The sequence below is a fragment of the Rana temporaria genome, chromosome 8 (genome assembly GCF_905171775.1).
Source record: "Rana temporaria chromosome 8, aRanTem1.1, whole genome shotgun sequence".
Lineage (NCBI taxonomy): Eukaryota > Metazoa > Chordata > Amphibia > Anura > Ranidae > Rana > Rana temporaria.
Window position 1 is genome coordinate 58,979,125 of NC_053496.1, and position 20,342 is coordinate 58,999,466.

Consider the following 20,342-nt stretch of genomic DNA (forward strand, 5'->3'; position numbering starts at 1 on the left):
TGCTAAGGTGGCAGGAACAATTGCAGACATCTATTGTCATTGTATTCTTCACATTGTTGGTCCATTGTAAATCCTGGCAGTTGACCCCTGTGAGTCTAGTGGTTCATAGGCTGTCAAATTCTGCTTCAGACAACCAATAGTGGCAGGTCATGGAAAATGTGTGGTTTGATGTTGGATGAGGTATCTGATTAGTTTTCAGAGGCTGTGTGGGGGAACAAAAAAAATATACATACATATAATATATATATTATACTTTGCATGTTTGTTTTTATTAAACAAAATGTATAATATGGGGATAGAAAATTAGGTATTCTGTCACACAAAGGTCCAAATCAACACCGTCTTCACAAGTAAAGCTGGGTCATATAATACAAACTCATTTTATATCTGCCTTGTTACACTCCAAACTTTTTTATGTTTTGGAAAAACCTCTGACTTGAAGTTAAAATTTGGTATGTTTAGAAAATACCAGATCTTTGTTGATGACATTTTGTGGGTACAACGAGTTGAGTTAAGGGGCAACAAAACCCCTTAAAGAGGTTTTTTCAGATATAGGTTTTACTTTATTACTTAACCACTTCAGCCTCAGAAGGTTTTACCCCCTTCCTGACCAGGCCATTTTTTTGTGATATGGCACTGCGTTCTTTTAACTGACAATTGTGCTGTCATGCGACACTGTACCCAAATAAAATTGTCATTTTTTTTTCTCACAAATAGAACTTTCTTTTGGTGCTATTTGATCATCTCTGCGTTTTTTATTTCTCTTATCGTCTATGGATGGGCACAGCTCCTTAAATCTTGACAAGTGGGTTATGTTCCCTGTTTACAGGAGAGGACTAGGCAGAAACATGTTAGATAATTAAATACATGTTACATTAACAGAGTTGAACAGCCCCGCCCAGGGGGCGGTCCCTCCAGACATAACCCTCCTCACTGCAGCATGCAGCCTCAGTTTCGTTCTGCCTAACAAGGAGAAGGACGTTTGGCTCCCTTTGGGCCCAGCGCCCTGAGGAGAAATTTTATTTAATTTAACTTTTTCTTGAAGAATCTTCTTTCAACTGTCGGCTGAGAGACAGGCTGAATAATATAGATCCTTGTAGTCTACTCAGTCTGACCAGCAATCGTGGGCACACCTTTGCAAAGAGGCTGGGTCTGTCACGCCATACCCCATGACTCCAGGGGTGGCCGGGGAGCTTTGCTCTGAGGTCCACATATGACTGGGCTGTGGTGTTGTCTCACTCACAGTGGACCCGGGCTGACAGCTACCTCCATTGCGGTTGTAGTTCTGTCAGGAATGCGTCAGCAAGTCCTCGGATGGGTAAGTACAGTCCCTCCCGCTTCGGTGGGTTGGTACGGCTGGGCATTCCTGGGGTTCGGGGGGCCTCTTCTCCTCCCTTCCCTGCTCCTTTTCCCTTGCTGCATTGCTAAAATTGCCGCTGTCGGGGGGAGGGGGCCTTCCTGAGGGGATTGTGTTACCTGGCCTGTGTTTTTTCTTTTTTGTATGGGGCTTTCCTGTGAGGGGTTTTTCACTGTTAAAAAGCCCTAGGAGGCTTTTCCTGTTTAAACGCGGCATTTTGCCGCCATTTGGCACACAGGTCCCTGCAGATGCCGCACAGTTACCTTGCGGTTCTTTTCCTCTCACACGCTGTGTGCTGAGAGCGGATGGCAGCGCTGGGCAGTCTCCTCCTGAGGTGAGTCCCCTGGGTACCCCTGATCAGCGCAGCAAGTGGGTAAGAGGCCCTGAATAGGGCTCTAGGAGCTTTTGTTTATTTGTAAGGACAGGTGTGCATATTATACATACACACTATGTAAATATTATTAATATTTGGAGTCAGTATCTGGGTCCTTCCCCAACATGCTGGTGGAGGCAGCAGGTGTTAGCACCTGGGATTTCCCAGAGATTTTATTGTTAGTCCTGGACACGTTTGTGCCAGGGTGGGGGTGGAGTGCGGACGGGCGGTAAAAGAGTTCCCCTTTCCCCCGTTATCCCCTGGGGAATGCTCTGTTATGAAGCCATGGATCAGGTACCTGGGTAGTAAAAAAAAAAAAAGGCAGGATAAGGCATTTATGGGTGCTCTTCTTGCTCCCTAAGTTACGGCGGCCTAATGTATCTGAGATACTTTACGCCCGCCGATAGAAACGCAATTGTATTTGAATCCGGGCCTTTGTGTGTGTATTATTTAGGGGCAACCCTCCCAGGCCGTCAAATACCCAGCTGGGGGACTAATCCGTCCCTGGGTGTGTAAGCCGATCACGCCGGTACCCAAATCCTGCCAATGTATGTAGCCTTCCCTCCCTGTCTCTAGGTGGGAGGGGTGGCTTGCAGGTTCACAATTCGGTGAAACTTCCCTGCTCTCTGACCAGTGGGTCTGCGAGGTGGTCTCTTCGGAGTACTAGATAGGGTTTCCTCCTATCCACAGAACAAAGTTCTTTCCTTGTGTCTTCCTCTCCCGGCCCGTCGGTCTGCCTTGGGCAGTGTGGGACTTGCTAAGCTGCGGGGTAATTTTACCTTTCTTGCAGGACAAGAGGTTTGGGGTTTTCTATGGGCCTCAGGCCCTAAATACCGTTTGTGAACGTCGGGTAGTTCCGCATGGTATCCATTCGTTCAGTGGTAGCCGAGCTCCATCCGGGGGACGTCCTGGCGTCCTCGGACATCAGGGACGCATACATGCATGTCCCATTTTGCGCATGTCAGTGTTTTTTTCTGTGCTTCGTAATGAGAGAGGGTCTCTGTCAACCTGTGGCCCTCTCAATTGATCTGGCATCAGCACCATGGGTTTTCAGCTGGGAGCTCGCACTTATCCTAACTTTGTTGGGACAGCGAGGCTTTGCCTTATTGGCTACTTGGACGACTTTCTTCTGAGAGCAGCTTCTGTCTCAGACCTAGTGGATGTGTTATCTGGGCATGCTAGGTTCCGACTCAGTGTTGGAGTATCTAGGGTTGATCCGGACTCCTCGTGGCGAAGGTCCTTCTTCCCCTGGAGAAATTGTAGACTCTTCAGTCTACAGTGAAGGTATTGGCATCACGCAATTGGTCTTCTCTCCAGGCTCCTGCTGGTCCGGGGCCTGTGGGTAGCCTCCTTCGAGGCGGTACTGTATGCCCAGTTCCACACTCAGGTTTTCCAGGGGAAATACTGTCCAGGTGGTAAAAATCTCTTGTCTCTGAAATCATCAGATTCCGGTGCGCCACCTAGTCAGTCTCTCTGAGTTGGCGACGGAGATCCCTGACTCTTCGGTCCGGGAAGTTGTTTCTTCCTTCCAGTGGTCGGTGTTTACGACAGAAACCAGCCTCACGGGTTGTGAACCTGGATGTTCCAGTCGGCCCTGAGTCGCTGGACTTGTGTGGACCTTCGGCCACACCTCCCTGAATGTGCCTGGTCTCGGTAGCTACCCAGGGTCAGGCCTGGCTAGTGCCTGGGTGGGAGACCGCCTGAGAATACCAGGTGCTGTCTACCGTTCATTGTCCTACTATTTTAGGCGATCAGGCTATGCTTCTCCTCCTGGTCGAGGAGGTTGCAAGATCGTCCGATCTGGTTTCAGCCGGACAACGCCACGGCCGTGGCTTCGGTCTACCATCAGGTATACCGGCAGGCGGACTACTGGAGTCGCCAGATGCTGGACCAGGGCGACTGGTCTTTGTGCTTGGGGTGTTTCGGCTCCCTTGCAGGAGGTGAGCCTCACAGGGCATGGATCTCCTGGCCGCTTGTCTCCACCGCAAGGGTGTCGAAGTTAGTGGCCAGGTCTAGTGATCTGGTACAGACGCATAAGTCGCGCTGGTGGCCCTGTGGGGTCTGTATAGGCGACTTTTTGCCATTCATTGTAGTTGCTTCCTTGGTTGCTCCACAGAGTGGAGGCTGAGGAGATCCCAATGATTCTAATCGCTCCAGATTGACCTCGGCGTCCTTGGTACGCCGATATCGGGCGCCTGGTAGCGGAGGTACCCTGGGGGTTGCCAGGGCGGGAGGTCCCTCTGTCTTGAGATCCCATACTTCCTCCTGTTGTACAGTCACTGGCTTGCTCAACATGGCTATTGGAAGCCAGACTTTAAGTGACCGGGGTCTGTCCGACTCGGTCATCTCAACAATGCTGAGGGCACGGTAGTCTTCTTCCGGAGGATCTACAGTTACACCTGGCAGGCCTACATCTCTTGGTGCGAAGGGATGGAGTGACGTCCACGGACGTACTCAGTGTCCAGGGAGTGGAGTGGATCTAAAAATTGCTTAAAGCACCGTTTGGGGGCAGAGTCCAGCCTTGGCTGTGTTCTTTCAGTGGCCTTTTTGCGGCCCGTTCCCTGGTGGGTCCCTTTTTGTGTGCAGGGGGTTTGTCATATACTTTCCCCTCTTGGCCCATCTCTTCCCCCATGAGTTTTGACTCTGTTGCAGGAGCTCTGCTTGTTTTGGGGTGAAGTTAAAATTATTTTTTACTGATATATTTCCCACCCCTAGTTTTTGACACTGCTTGGGAACGTCCCACTTCTCAAGATTTAAGGAGCTGTGTCCATTCATGGACGATAAGAGAATATAGGATTTTTTGTACTCACCGTAAAATCCTTTTCACAGTGGGTGCTATGTCCAAGGACGGACACAGCACCCACCCCTCCTTTTTAGGTTTGTACTGCTTGTTACGAACTGAGGCTGCATGCTGCAGTGAGGAGGGTTATGTCTGGAGGGACCGCCCCCTGGGCAGGGCTGTTCAACTCTGTTAATGTAACATGTATCTAATTATCTAACATGTTTCTGCCTAGTCCTCTCCTGTAAACAGGGAACATAACCCACTTGTCAAGATTTAAGGAGCTGTGTCTGACCATGGACTCAGAGAAAAGGATTTTACGGTGAGTACAAAGGGCCAGATTCAGGTAGAATCGCGGCGGCGTAACGTATCGTAGATACTTTACACAGCCGCAATTTTTCATCGCAAGTGCCTGATTCACCAAGCACTTGCGTGAAAAATTACGCTGGCGGCCTCCGGCGTAAGCCCGCGCAATTTAAATGGGCGTGTGCCATTTAAATTAGGCGCGCTCCCGCGCCGGACCTACTGCGCATGCTCCGTTTCAAAATTCCCGCCGTGCTTTGCGCGCGTAGCGTAATTCCGTATTCCCGGATGGCTTACGCAAACAACGTGAATTTTTAAATTTCGATGCGGGAACGACGGCCATACTTTATACAGAAATACGTTTGCTGTGTAAAGTTAAGACACCCAAAACGACGACTAACTTTGCGACGGGAAACTAGACTAGCGGCGACGTAGCGAACGCGAAAAACCGTCGTGGATCGCTGTAACTCCTAATTTGCATACCCGACCCTGGTTTACGACGCAAACTCCCCCCCAGCGGCGGCGGCGGTACTGCATCCTAAGATCCGACAGTGTAAAACAATTACACCTGTCGGATCTTAGGGCTATCTATGCGTAACTGATTCTATGAATCAGTCGCATAGATACTCTGAGAGATACGACGGAGTATCTGAGATATTACAATAAAGAAAAACCGAATAAGCGCATATTGATTGGTTTGCGCAAAAGTTATAGCGTCTACAAAATAGGGGATAGATTTAGGGACTTTTAATTTATGTCATTGTTTTTATTGGTAATGGCAGCGATCTTGCGATTTTTAGCGGACCAGTGAAAACAATACAGTGATTAGTGCAAAAAAATGCACTGATCCCTGCATAAATGACACTGGCAGGAAAGGGGTTAACTACAGGGGTGATCAAGGGGTTATAAATGTATTCCCTAGGAGGTGTTAAATGTGTTTCCTGGGAGTTTTTTTCTAACTGTGGGGGAGTGGATTCACTGGTGGAAAAGAGAGATCGTGATTAAGCTAAGCTGAAACACGATCTCTCTCTTTTCCTCCCTGACAGATCAGCGTTGTGCTTTGTTTACATTGGCACACCGCTGCTCATTCTCTCCTGTGAAAGATTGGTGGGTCGCGGCGGACACCGGACCCAATGATTGGCTCTCGCTGTGTCCAATCACAGTGGCATGTGCGCGCCCCCTAAACCGCGTGTACAAAATCACTTACAAGTATGTGATTTTGCTCACCCGGGCCGCCCTGCCGTAGTTAATGTATGTGGGGCGGTCTGGAAGCGGTCAAAGATTCGTTTTAAGGTTGTTTATACAAAACTATTAAACTTTAAAGTTAAAGAAAAGCCTAACACAAACTACTTATTAAATTTCCCCTCCTGCCTCTGCCTACCTATCCTGCATACCCTGTGTAAAAAATAAGATCTGTGTTCTTACCTCTTTTAATCCGCTCTGGTCCAGTCACGTGATCCAGCAGCTTATGCTCCCCTATGTCAGTGTGTGGTGGCTGCAGGGGAGAGAAAGCAGCTCTAAAAACAGCTGAGCCAAGGCAGCCTATGGGTGCCTTCACTGCTCCCAAAATTTACAGCTGTTGTCGAGCGCTCCCTGAGCCAGAACTGCAGGATCACATGATGGACAGATACACAGTTCTATTTTACAAAGGGTATGCAGGAAACATGGAAGAAGGGAATGTTTTTAAGAATAGTATTAGGCTTTTCTTCCACTGTAGCTGTTTTTTTTCACAAGGGGTCCATTATCAGATCTGTCACACAGCAAGGCATTGCTAAACAGGCGACAGATTGTGTGACATATTAGGTTACAGTCTGATTCATAAATTATTTTTCAGCTGCTCTAAAGTAGAACTGTGACGGAATAAAACCTGTCCCTGACCACTTTCATATTATGCATCTGTTGAGAATGAAAATTTTTCTCATCTACATTGGTAAATCTGTTGCATTTGGCTGCTTGGAAATTTATGCAAAGAGCAAAAGCATGTGTAGGATGAGGAAAAAGGAACTTTCTAAGTACCCCCAAGATAATATATAATTTGTATAGGACTTTCTCAGTACCCCCAATATAATATATTATTATGATAGGACTTTTCTCGGTAGCCCCCCAAGATAATAAACGCACAGAAGTTGTTATTATGCATCACAAATCATTTCTGATTTCCATTCCTCTCAAGCATAAAAACAACTTTTATGATATGTATTATCTTTTTCATACTGTTATAGCTTCATGTTATTATTATTTAGTATTTATCAAATTTTTATAGACGTTGTGACCTCCACATCTCCTGAGGAAGCGGCTGTGTGCCATAAGTCATGTAGAGGAACTACAAATGTGAAATTGTCTCCCATGCATATTTCTGACATTGCTTATTTTTTGAGACATTGAGGTTGATTTACTAAACCTCGAGAGTGCAAAATCTGGTGCAGCTCTGCATCGAAACCAATCAGTTTCTAGCCTTTTTAATTTTAGCTTAATTAAACAAGCTGAAGTTAGAAGCTGACTGGCTACCTGAGGTGCACCAGATTTTGCACTCTCTCTCCGGTTTTCATAAATTAACCCCTGTTTCTAAAGTCAGGCCGGGTTCAACCTATTGTGAATTGGATGCGGCATCGTCGCATCCAATTCGCAATAGTAGGAAATTGTGACCGGCTCTCTATGGAGCTGGTTCACATATCTCCGATGTGGCTCCAGGGCAAATTTGCACAGGAGACCTGTGCGTCTTTTGGTCTGTTTCAGGTCCAAATTCAGCTCAAAATTTGGCCTGAAATTGGACTACACAAGACTCCTGCTGTGAGACACATTGGCATGCAGTGTGAACCGAGCCTCAAAGTTGGTTTGAATAGCTGTATGTTTTCATATTGCGTAGGGACAAGTCACAACTATATAGGAGTCTTTTGAGGAGGCGCAACATGTGTATATGTTTTTAATCACACCTTGTTATAATAAATATTTATATTTTTATAATACTCAGAAATATTGTTAATGATATGGAGTCATTCCTTTGAGGGTACAGAGAAAGTCCCTTTTTTGCTCATCCTACACATGCCATCCTACACATGCTTTTGCTTTTTGCATAGATTTTTGGATGTGTCTTTTAGCAATTTAGCCTTTGGGGTTGCAAATACACTTAAAGGATAGGTTCCTCCCTGTGTCAGTGAGCAGGGGTTCCCCACACAAAGCTGCATCGTTCATTCACAGGATCCACGGCAGGCGGCTTGTTCTCAATGAACTGCAAGAACACTGATGAGCATCCTCTTAGTTCATTTTTCAAACTGACAGCTTGCACAGAGATATGGGCAATAAACTGTAGGACTTGTGTGCAAGAGCCTGACAATACACCTGCAATCCACTGATCAAAGGTGAAATGCTCTGCAGGCTCCTGTGAATAAAAAATATTAACACTTTTTTCCTGCAAAAAAAATGTGCATTTATCTTTTTTTTTTTTCTCACAAAGATTAACCCCTTATTTTATTACATTAGAAATCAGACCTCTTTTTTTCTGTTTAGTAGTGCATTATATTAATTCATGCTTACTGTAAAGCCTCGGGCACTCAGATATTAAATACTGGCTTTGGTTAACAGTGCAGAGATTCTCTCTTGCTCCCACATCCCCAGTCATAGCAAACATACAGCTTCCTGATTAACAATTCCTTGCTCTGCTTTGTTTTGCCTAGCAGAGGAGTAAAAACGTTCATGAAACCGCAGCTTCCAGGAGCTGTGTAAAACCCAGATCCCTCTGAAGCAGAAAACGTTTTTTCCCAACATAAAACATCAGGGTAGGGAGATTTAAAGACACCAGCGGAGATTGCTGACTAATGAAAACAATTTAAAAAGAAAATCTTGCTCTGGTCTGGAAAAACAACAGTCTTTAGTTAAAGTTAATACATTTAAAAAATCTGTATTCATCTTTCATAGTATTCAGCATCTTACTGTTGAAGAAAAGTATACATGCAGACCAGAGACCCTGACCAGACTGTTCTGTGCAAATGCACACAGATTTGTGTATATTTCGTAGTATGTAAAGTTGGTTAGCTCTAGCATGTATAATAATTCAGAATGCTACATGAAAGGGTTTTTTAAATGGGTTCATGTAAAATATACAGTCTGCCAGGGGCGGACTGACAACTCATGGGGCCCCCGGGCAATAGAAGATTATGGGGCCCCTCTGGCTTACAGATGACCACCACGCCAGGAGGTAGTGCAGAGGCGGGCAGCTAAAATCTTGGGATATTCACATTAAAAGCAAGTCATTTTCGGACATATCAGGGACAGATAAAAAAAAAACACAGATTTTTACATACTGTCCCTGGTTTTACTGAGCCTGGCAACCCGGATGGGGCCCCCTAGTGGCATGGGGCCCTCGGGCAGTGCCCGAGTGACTCAATGGTCAGTCCGCCCCTGCAGTCTGCTATGGTCCAAGCAAGCTGGCCTGCAGCAATAATGTTTTGTTAAGCTATTTTGGTTTTGATAATAAGGCCCCTTTCACACATGCGGACAGTATGTCCGTATTTCATCCAATCCGTTTTTGGATGAACATCCGCTGACACCCGATTTCATCGGTCCCCGCTATGATTTTGCAGACAGAGAAAAATCCTATTTTTCCATCCATCTGCAGAGCGCATCAGGTGAACACGGACAGACGGTCCATGTTCATCCGATCCCCCCATAGGGAAGAGCAGGGATCTGACAGGGCGCTCCCTGCATACAGGAAGCGCCCTGTCATCTGCCGGCTCAGCGGAGATCAACGGAGCGATTCCCGCTGAGCAAGCGGATGAGACATGTACGGATCCTCACAGGATCCGTACATGTAAAAGGGGCCTAAGGAGCAATGCTTTCTTTTCCATCCATCAAAAAAAAAACGATTCGGACGAAAAACTGAAGTAAACTGACAAACGGGCAGTATTTCATCCATTTTTGCATTGGTTGTTAAGGGCAACCAGTCACTGTGGGTGGGGGTTGTGGCAGATATAGTCAGGAGAGCAGTATATACAGTGAGTAGGCAGTCTGTGTACAGATAGGCTCCCTGACTTGGCGCTAACTGTCATTTTGGGCTTTTAAATGTAAGTGCCAGCTTCTTTTTTTTCCCTTAGGTTTTGGAGCTGTCATTTGGAGGGGGGGGGGGAATGTGTACAATGAGAGGGGCATAAGAGGAGATGTACAGTGGATATAAAAAGTCTACACACCCCTGTTAAAATGTCAGGCCTCTGTGATGTAAAAAAATGAGACAAAGATAAATTGTTTCAGAACTTTTTCCACCTTTAACGTGATCTATAAACTGTACAACTCAATTGAAAAACAAACTGAAATATTTTAGGAGGGGGAAGTAAAAATAAAATACTAAAATAATGTGGTTGCATAAGTGTGCACACCCTCTTATAACTGGGGATGTAGCTGTGTTCAGAATTAAGCAATCACATTCAAATCTTTCCTGACATTTCCTTAGTTGCATTCTACAGCAGAAGCCATAGTTCACAGAGAGCTTCCAAAGCATCAGAGGGATCTCATTGTTAAAAGGTATCAGTCAGGAGAAGGGTACAAAAAAATTCCAAGGCATTAGATATACCTTGGAACACAGTGAAGACAGTCCTCATCAAGTGGAGAAAATATGTCACAACCATGACATTACGAAGAACTGAACGTCCCCCCAATATTGATGAAAAGACGAGAACAAAACGGGTCAGGGAGGCTTGGCCTACAGCAACATTAAAGGAGTTGCAGGAATATCTGGCAAGTACTGGCTGTGTGGTACATGTGATAACAATCTCCCGTTTTCTTCATGTGTGGGCTTGGGGGTAGAGTGGCAAGACGGAAGCCTTTTCTTACGAAGAAAAACATCCAAGCCCAGCTAAATTTTGCAAAAACACAGCTAAAGTCTCTAAAAAAACATGTGGGTAAATGTGTTATGGTCTGATGAAACCAAGGTTAAACTTTTTGCCCATAATTACAAAAGATATGTTTGGCACAAAAACAACAATGCACATCACCAAAAGAATACCATACCCACAATGAAGCATGATGGTGGCAGCGTCATGCTTTGGAGCCTTTTTTCTTCAGCTGGAACATGGGCCTTAGTCAAGGTAGAGGGAATTGTGACCAGTTCCAAATACCAATCAATATTGTCACAAAACTTTCAGGCTTCTGCTAGAAAGCTGAACATTAAGAATAACTTCATCTTTCAGCATGACAACGACCCAAAGCATACATCCAAATCAACAAAGGAATGGCTCCACCAGAAGAATATTAAAGTACTGGAATGGCCCAGCCAGACCCCAGACCTGAATCCCATTGACAATCTCACTGGGGGCATGCAGCCTTGTACGGTTCAGGAGGTGGGTCTCGCTCATCCTAACCCCCTTTTCTGACCTGCCGGGCTGGTGTGCTCGCATAGGGGTCTAGTATGGATTTTCAGGGGGACCCTACGCCATGTTTTTGGTGTGGGGGTTCCACTTAAAATCCATACCAGAAACTAAGGGCCTGGTATGGTTTTGGAGGGGGAACCCATGCCATTTTTTTTTTTTTTTTTTGGTGTGGGGTTTCCCCTAAATATTCATACCAGACACCAAGTGCCTGGCATTGTCGGAATCAAAGTCGGATGCCCATTCATTGAAGTCGGACGGATGTCAGACTTCAAGTCGCAGTGAAAAGTGGATCCACAGTCGTACTGTCGTGGTGTACCAGTGTGAACCCGGCCTAAGACACAACAACATCATACTTCCTATCTTTGTAAGATGAGTCCGAGGGAAACCTTTTAGCACATAGGCAAAGGACTCACTCCTGTAATACCCCAATTTGTTTGGATAGTGAAGAATGGATTGATTGTTTTTTTTTTTAATAACACATGCCGTTATTTTGCTTTTGGATAAAATGTTTAGTGTAGTATAACATTTCGGTTGGTATAGTACATTTTTAAAGCGTTCTATACATTAGACCAGCCATTCTAAAGCAGGGTTTCGTGGTACCCTAGGGTACTTCTAGAGGTTGCTGGGGGTTCCTTGATCTCCCCACCTATTGATGCCTACGTAGTTCTGGGTTCAGTGCCACTTGACAGGAACAGCAACCTGACACCAGTGATCTTTTTTCAGCTTTTGTAAATTAGCTTTTGGCATTCTGGCCACCACTGCAAGGTATTTTTCCCAGTGTCCCCTGAAGAATTGTTTTAGCAGGGGTTCCCTGAGACGTGAAAATATTGCAAGGGTTCTTTTGGGGTAAAAAGTTTGAGAAAGTTTGCATCAGACCAAAAGAGGTATAAAAGGTCAAAAAAAGGGACTTACATTGCATTGCATTTGCAATTTTGCAGAGAGCTTTGTCATTGTTATGCTTCTTGAATCCTAGGTATAATCCTGGCTTTTTTCTCGAAAAAATTATGTTTGTTCCATTATAGAGTCCATGCCCTATTTAATAACAACACCATAAAACTATTGGAGAATAAAAATATGCCACTTCAAGACAGTTTCATTAGAGTGTATTCTAATGACTTGGGCCACACTGTGTGTGTATATTTATAGGGTTTCATTGGTTACCTCCCTGGCTCTTAAAATATGTTTAACCACTTGCTTACTGGGCAGATATACCCCCTTCCTGCCCAGGCGAAATTTCAGCTTTCAGCACTGCGTCGCTTTAAATTAAAATTGCACGACGTGCCTCCCAAACAAAATTTACGTCCTTTTTTTCCCACAAATAGAGCTTTCTTTTGGTGGTATTTGATCACCTCTGCGGTTTTTATTTTTTGCGCTATAAACAAAAAATGAGCGACAATTTTGAAAAAAAACACAATTTTTTACTTTTTGCTATAATAAATATCCATTTAAAAAAAAACAAAACTATTTTTTTCTCAGTTTAGGCCGATGCGTATTCTACATATTTTTGGTAAAAAAAAATCGCAATAAGCGTATAGTGATTGGTTTGCGCAAAAGTTATAGTGGCTACAAAATAGGGGATAGAATTCTGACATTTTTTTTTATTATTTTTTTTTTTACTAGTAATGTGGCGATCTGCGAATTTTGTCAGGACTGCGATATTGCGGCGGACACATCGGACACTTTTGACACATTTTTGGGACCATTCACATTAATACAGCGAACAGTGCTATAAAAATGCATTGATTACTGTATAAATGTGACTGGCAGGGAAGGGGTTAACACTAGGGGGCGAGGAAGGGGTTAAATGTGTATCGATTCTTACTGTGGGGGGAGGGGACTGACTGGGGGAGGTGACCGATGCTGTGTCCCTATGTACAAGGGACACAGCATCTGTCTTCTCTCCCTGACAGGACGTGGAGCTATGTGTTTACACACAGAGCTTCACGTCCCTGCTCTGTCATTGCCGATCGCGGGTACCTGGCGGACATCGCGGCCGCTAGACACGGGCATCGGCATCTCGGGGACGCGCCGGGTGCACGCGCGCCGCCGCCCACGGTGCGAGGATGTCAAAAGACAGCCTCCCGGATTTATAGAGCCACCTGGAGGCCGTCTTTTTTTTTTTTGTATAATCTGTATTTATTAAATAATAAGAAAAGAAAAAGAACATGTACACACAAACAGAAGTGCAGCTTACGTTAAACATGGTCCGCAAGTATCGTATTTATCAGTACAGTGCAAAGATGCAACAGAGCAACTTAAAAACAGGTACTGTTTCCCAAATAGTAACACTAATCCATCGAGGAGGGCCTGCCCCTCCCCAAATCTCCTACTCGTCTTCCATCAAATCCCGGAGTCTTGGACCCAGCCGAGCAAAGAGCCCCCACATCCCAGCGCCCAATATGGGGAGGGGGGGCCAAATGGCCTCCATCAGACCCTCCCCGACCAAAATCTGGCCCATAGGCATCTAGAAGATAGGGGCCCCACACAACTAGGAATCCCCCCATCCAAGATGAAGGAGGTGAGACCACTGCTGCACAATGAGATCCGGCCCAAGCAAGGGGCTAACCCCAGCGGCGGAAAACACCACCTGAGCTAAGCAGGTGCGCAGGGATCCATGTACTAATTCCCAAAGAAGAAAAACAAGGGAATAGAAACTAAATAACAAAAAAAACAAAAAAAAAACAAAAGACAGACAGACCAACAAAGAAACACACAATCCACAGACAGACAGACGGACGGACAGACAACAACGGGGGATAGGAAAGTGGAAAGTCCAGAAAAAGAAAGAAGAGAAGAAGAAATAGGGAGATATGGAGGCCTCCACCCGGCGTGCTCCACGTTGTCCCATGGCTCTGCCAATCTGAAAAAAATGCTGTTAGGGCGCAACACAGCATACAAACTCCTACATCTCCTGCACCCACCTCCTGGGCCTACGATACAGCACCCCCTCTCCCCCTAAGTGAGGGCTCCGCAAGTTCCAGTAAAGCAAGGTCTAGACTAGAGGGGACAAACCCCACCCCTGGAGCATGCTGCAGCCAAGCATCCCAAATGGACCTAAAGCGTTCACCTGAGCCCTTGGAGGCCGTCTTTTGACTATGGTCCGGGTCTAAAGTAGTTAAAGGGGTATTAAACTATTTCTTTAAACTTGTACCTACAGATAAACTTATAATAATTCTTACCTGTAGGAACAATGAAACTTGTAATATAAACTTGTGCCTTTTAGTAGATATTCACATTGGCTGAAGATGATGACCTCACCTGCGCAGGAGCAGTACACTCTGTGCATGGGAGTGACATCATCACATCCCAGCCATTCAAACGGTCAGAGAACGCAAGCCCAGAAGGAATACTAGGGGGGAAAGATGGAAGCACCATGATTGGTGAAAGCTTAGTGCTGGAGGGCTCTATGTGAAAGGTAAATCTGCCATAATGGGCTAGTCTGCAGTGTATACCAGCACATTATTGCATACACCTACAGGTAGAGGGCATTGAATTTTTTTTTTCAGTTTAATGCTGCTTTAAGGAATTTTAATGTGGTTGCAGGCAGAATAATTGTTTTTTATTTTTGCCTCAATAACCCTGACATTTGCTTACCACAACCTAAAATCTCCAAACATATCATTAATGTAGATGCATATTATTATTATTACTGCAGTGGCAATTTTTTTGAAGTGGCCAGTCTCTGGTTTCCAGACTGAAGGCTTTGTAGAAATCTATTTCTCTAAATCACAAAATGTTGTTACTATTATACAGTTTGTGCAGCACTTTACAACATGGGGGCAAACAGGACAGTAAAATGTAATTACTGAGTTATGTGAACTGGTAAGCCTAATTGCATACATATGGGAGTCACATCAGCATGGCACAGAGTGGTGCTGTAAATATACGCTGAGCTGCGCATGTGCAGTTCATTGCACATTACCACTCCCATGCAGAGAGATGTTTCTCATTTTCATATAGAGGTCAACAATCACAGCCTTTAATTTTGTACGGATTTTCTTATAATGCTGAAAGCTGAATTTTTTTACATAATGCATATTACATTAAACTCAATGAAAAATTATGTCAATATGCACTTTGCACACATTAGCACAATCTAGTGTGCATTGACATTCAGTGCACATAGAATACACAGTAATGGGCGTTGACATTCGTGTTTATGTTTTTCCATTGATTTTAAAGGAAAAGTCAACAGGGTAAAAAATGCTCCAAAATGTAAAAATGTGTTTAGAATAATGCAGAATAATAGTGCATAGTACCTCAATTTGTGTGCTAGTCCCCTGTAATCCTCTGCATGTCTGCATTTAGATTTGGAGGGGGGGGGGGGGCAGCATTCATGTCATTTAGGTTTTTTTCATTGCAGTTTACAATGAATCTAACAGGGTATCATTCTGATTGGATGAGAGAGAGCACCAAGATAACCTCACCAGTGAGCTGTCTTCCTTATCCAGTCACAGTCTTGATTAAACATTATTCCCTCAGGGAGTAAAGAATAGAATACATTACTTTTCCAAAGTTATAATAGAATACATTACTTTTCCAAAGTTATAAATACATTGAGTCTGGATTTACACTATTATGTGTACATGCATTGCAATTAATGAACAAATGTAGGGGTGAATAGGCCCACAGAGTTTACCCTTTTCTTTCACACTAAACTGCAGTATGTGGAAGCGTACCTTCCACTTAGGAAAGAGTGGGATTTTTATTTGACATGCTTTTTCAAACGCGTCTAAACGTGGTAACCCGTGTTTAGCCGCATTTTGTTTATAGGCGTTTTAAAAAAAAGTTAAATCGTTCAGGAGAGGTTGTAAAAACGTCCCATGTACATGAAACCTTAATTGCCATATACACGACTCTCTTTATGCAGTATGTTCTTTACTTTCAACTCTGGTTATTCATTTAAGGCATATTTACTTCTTCAAAGAAATAAACAAATTTTACTAATGTTTATGCACCCCTGAAGAAGATAAAAAAGTAATTTTGAAACGCGTTGGGTGTTCATCATCTGAATCTCTTGTTTGGTGATTTCAAATGGAAATCTGAGTATACTGTTTCAAGAGATTCTACAATAACCATTTTAACATGTACTGTAATTTTCACACTGAAGCGCTTTACAGGCACTATAACGCTAAAAATAGCGCATGCAAAGCTCCCTGAAAGAGCGGCTCCATTCACTCCAGTGTGAAAGCCAGAGGGCTTTTACACTGGTGCGGTGCGCTAGCAGGACGGTAAAAAAAGTCCTGCTAGCAGCATCTTTGAGGCGCTGTAGTGGTGAATTCACCATTTCTAAAGCACCCCTGCCCATTGAAATCAATGGGCAGTGGCGCTTTGCAGGGGGTTTTAACCCTTTCTCTGTGGTGCGAAAACAATGGTAAAGCGCCGCTAAAAATGGTGGCGATTTACCGCCGATGCCGCCACCACCACAGTGTGAAAGGGGCCTAAGTCACAATCCATTGTGCAAGTTTACCTGTTGCCATTTAAAGTCCCACCATGAGGGTTTTTTCTATTCATATATAGTTAAGGAATGTTGGCAACCATCAGCTACTATTCTCATTTTAAATTTAATTTCTATGTATGTCTTCACCCTGGTTCATTGTGCTTCTGGTGTGGTGTTAAAAATCCTGCTTGCTGTATTTTTGGTTAGTTAAAAAAAAAACACACCAAAAACGCACCTCCCCGTTGAAATTTATTGAAAACGCATCAATAATGCACCCGTGTTACCTGCGTTTTTTTAATTGCATGACCTATGAAAAACAAACTATGAGCACAGTAAAATCATGGCAAAATCGCAGTAAAATAGCTGCAAAATCATGTGCAGTTTCACCACCATTATCTGCACCTTTTTCTTGCGGTGAATTCTAAGGTGAATTCCTTACTGCAATGTCTGAAGCAGTGATTTCTTGCTGGATGCCTCCCAGTGCATGGTTCTCAGTGCTTTACACTAATGCCGCATACAGACGATCGTTTTTTGTGATGAAAAAAAAATGACGTTTGAAGTGATGAAAAAAAACGACATTTTTGAAACTTCATTTTCAAAAACGATGTAGCATACACACCATCATTTTGAAAAATGATGAACAAAGTGACGGCACTCTAAAGGGGAAGTTCTATTCGCCTTGAGGCTGCTTTTAGCTGGTTACTTGTTAGTAAAAGATGATTCGTGCTTTTTTGTCTGTTACAGCGTGATGAATGTGCTTACTCCATTATGAATGGTAGTTTTACCTCCCGTCTCAAAACTTGCTTCTGGGCATGTGCGGGTTTAAAAACGTCGTTTTGCCCACACACTATCATTTTCATTGACACAAAAAATGACATTTTGAAAAACGACACAAAAAATTCGAGCATGTTCGAATTTTTTTTTGGTCGTTTTTCTGAAGACATAAAACGACATTTTCCCCACACACTATAATTTTAAATGACGTTTTCAAAAACGTCATTTTTTTCATCACAAAAAACGACCGTCTGTATGCGGCATTACAATCTGTATTCTTAACAACTGCACTCTTGCCTTTTCATGACTCACTTAATGATGAATAAATACCAGCTGCTTACATTTGTGCTTTGTAAACATTTTTAAAATCTGTTGTGTAATAGGATCTTGGTTTGCATGTATGTAGAAGTGACTATTGAGCCAAAGAAGTAATTATTTTAAGTTTAATGTACCTGAGATCCAGATCCAGTGAAGTACAATCACTGTGCTGCACTAAGTAGGGAGCACAGCATGTACAGTAATGTAAAGAGGAATTATTGCTTCTGCTATGTACATTGTAATTACATGTTAATAGCTACCTCATACAATATTAATATGTAATCTCCTGTAGCTCTACAGCATTATCATTGTCTTGTCTTTATATATAACTGTCATCTTCATCTGATATAAAAGCCCCTGATAATATAGGGAGTATTAAGCCCTGCTTCACACTGATGCTACTTTGAAATCGTACTACTTTACTTGAAGTAGCGCGATTTCAAAGTAGCAAGGTCAGCGCGATTTCAGGTGCTACTTGATAGACATTTGGTTGGCTTCATACACAGATGTCTATAGAAATCGCACCTGAAATCGGCAAAAGTAGTGCAGGAACTACTTTTGCAAATCGGTGCAGCGCCGTAAAATTGGTGTCGCACCGATTGGAACAGTGCCATTGCCGCCAATAGGCTGCGACTTGTCATGCGATTTGATCTCTCAAATCGCTCCAATGTGAACCTAGGCTAAAAGTTAAAGGGAATGTTACATGTTTTTGAATATGATTTAGGTAAACATGAATATATTGCATATAAATATTTCACACTTACATGTGTGAATCTATTGTATTGTTTTGATTTGTCAATTATTACATGTTTATTTGGAAAACAAATATATAAACAGCAAAAAAACATAAAAACGGAGCTAATACATCCGTCGTCAAATTGAAAGGACATGTGCAGTATCAGATGATATTTTACCAGAATAATTGTGTTTCCATACTTACTTTGAGTGCGTTTGTGAGAGTATTTCAGTGTTACATTTGATGGTCTATTTTTGCTGTAGAATACTTGATTCTGTCCATGTCACATAACCGTTTTGGAACTGTTCTCCAATATGTCATAACTGCAATTAATACAGATTTTCTGTTGCTTTTAGAAGAAAGCTATGTTACTATACAGCCTTATGCCAGCCAAGGGAAAGATGAGATTGGCTTTGAAAAAGGAGCCACAGTGGAGGTTATCCAGAAGAATCTGGAGGGGTGGTGGTACATAAGGTAAGACATTAGATGTGTTATATTGATTTTATGAGATCTAAGGGCCAGATTCACAAACGAGATACGACGGTGTATCTACTGATACGCCGTCGTATCTCTGTTTCTAACTATGCGACTGATTCATAGAATCAGTTACGCATAGCTGGCCCTAAGATCCGACAGGTGTAATTGAATTACACTGTCGGATCTTAAGGATGAAATTCTAGGCCGGCCACTAGGTGGCGAGGCCATTGTGGCCGGCGTAGAATATGCAAATGAAGACTTACGGCGATCCCTGGACGTCCCGTCTATCTAAATCTACGTAGTTTCCGTCGAGTTACGCCGCGTAAAACTAGGGCTGAGCCCTTGTTCTCTTAAGCCATGGTAAGTATGGCCGTCGTTCCCGCGTCGAAATTTAAAAATCAACGTCGTTTGTGTAAGACGTCCGTGAATGGCGCTGAACGCCATTTACGTTAACGTCTAAGCAAATGACGTCGGTTAGCGCAATGCACGTCGGGTAATTTACCCGACGGAGCATGCGCAGTACGTCCGGCGCGGGAGCGCGCCTAATTTAAATGGGACTCGCCCCATTCGATTGGGCCCGCCTTGCGCCAGACGGATTTAAGTTACACCGCTGCAAATTTCCAGGTAAGTGCTTTGTGGATCGGGCACTTAGGCAGAAAATTTGCGGCGGTGTAACTTAAATCGGAAAAGTTAAGTTGTGCCCGCTGGCTGTGAATCTGGCCCTAAGACACTACATTCATAAGCCTCTGTGGTTACATAGTTGGTCTGTTTTAAAAGAAAAAGGTACAAGTCCATCTAGTTCAACCAATAAAAGGGGAAAAAAGAGAAGAAACAAAAAATCCTATATACACAATCCTATTCCCATAGTTGATCCAGAAGAAGGCAAAAATAAACTGCAAAGCATGATCCAATTTGCTCCAGCAGGGGAAAAAATTCCTTCCTGATCCCCCAAGAGGAAATCGGATAACCCTTGGATCAATTTCAACTATAATTATTAGTAGTGATGAGCAGAACACTATTGACATCCTCCCAAAATCGTGCTTCCGCACGCCCCCTTGGGCGCGCACACGGGAGTGTTCGTGACCACCAGGCATCACGGATCGTGGTAAATTGTTAGTACGCCGTCGGATCTTAGATGCAATTTTTCAGCGGCCACTAGGTGGCGTTTCTGTCTAAATCCGCGTCGAGCGAGTATGCAAATTAGCTATTTACGGCGATCCACGAACGCACGTCCGGCCGGCGCATTTTTTTACGTAGTTTTCGTTCGGCTTTTTTCGAAGTATAGTTAAAAGGTGCTATATGGTGGCATACTCAATGTTAAGTATGGCCGTCGTTCCCGCGTACAATTTTGATTTTTTTATGTTGTTTGCGTAAGTCGTTCGCGAATAGGAATTTGCGTAGAATGACGTCACCGTCGTAAGCATTG

The 20,342-nt window shown here is 43.8% G+C and overlaps 1 protein-coding gene across 7 annotated transcripts in view; it reads left to right on the plus strand.

Annotated features, from left to right (window-relative positions):
- Positions 1-20,342, plus strand: part of SH3PXD2A (SH3 and PX domains 2A) — a 424,441-nt gene that overhangs the window by 375,623 nt on the left and 28,476 nt on the right. For 6 of the 7 annotated variants that reach the window (XM_040361850.1, XM_040361852.1, XM_040361845.1 and 3 more), the window contains one exon: positions 18,796-18,913. In XM_040361850.1, the coding sequence (XP_040217784.1) occupies positions 18,796-18,913 (118 nt within the window). The remainder of the gene's footprint in view (positions 1-18,795; positions 18,914-20,342) is intronic. The other variant, XM_040361846.1, reaches the window with a different exon arrangement.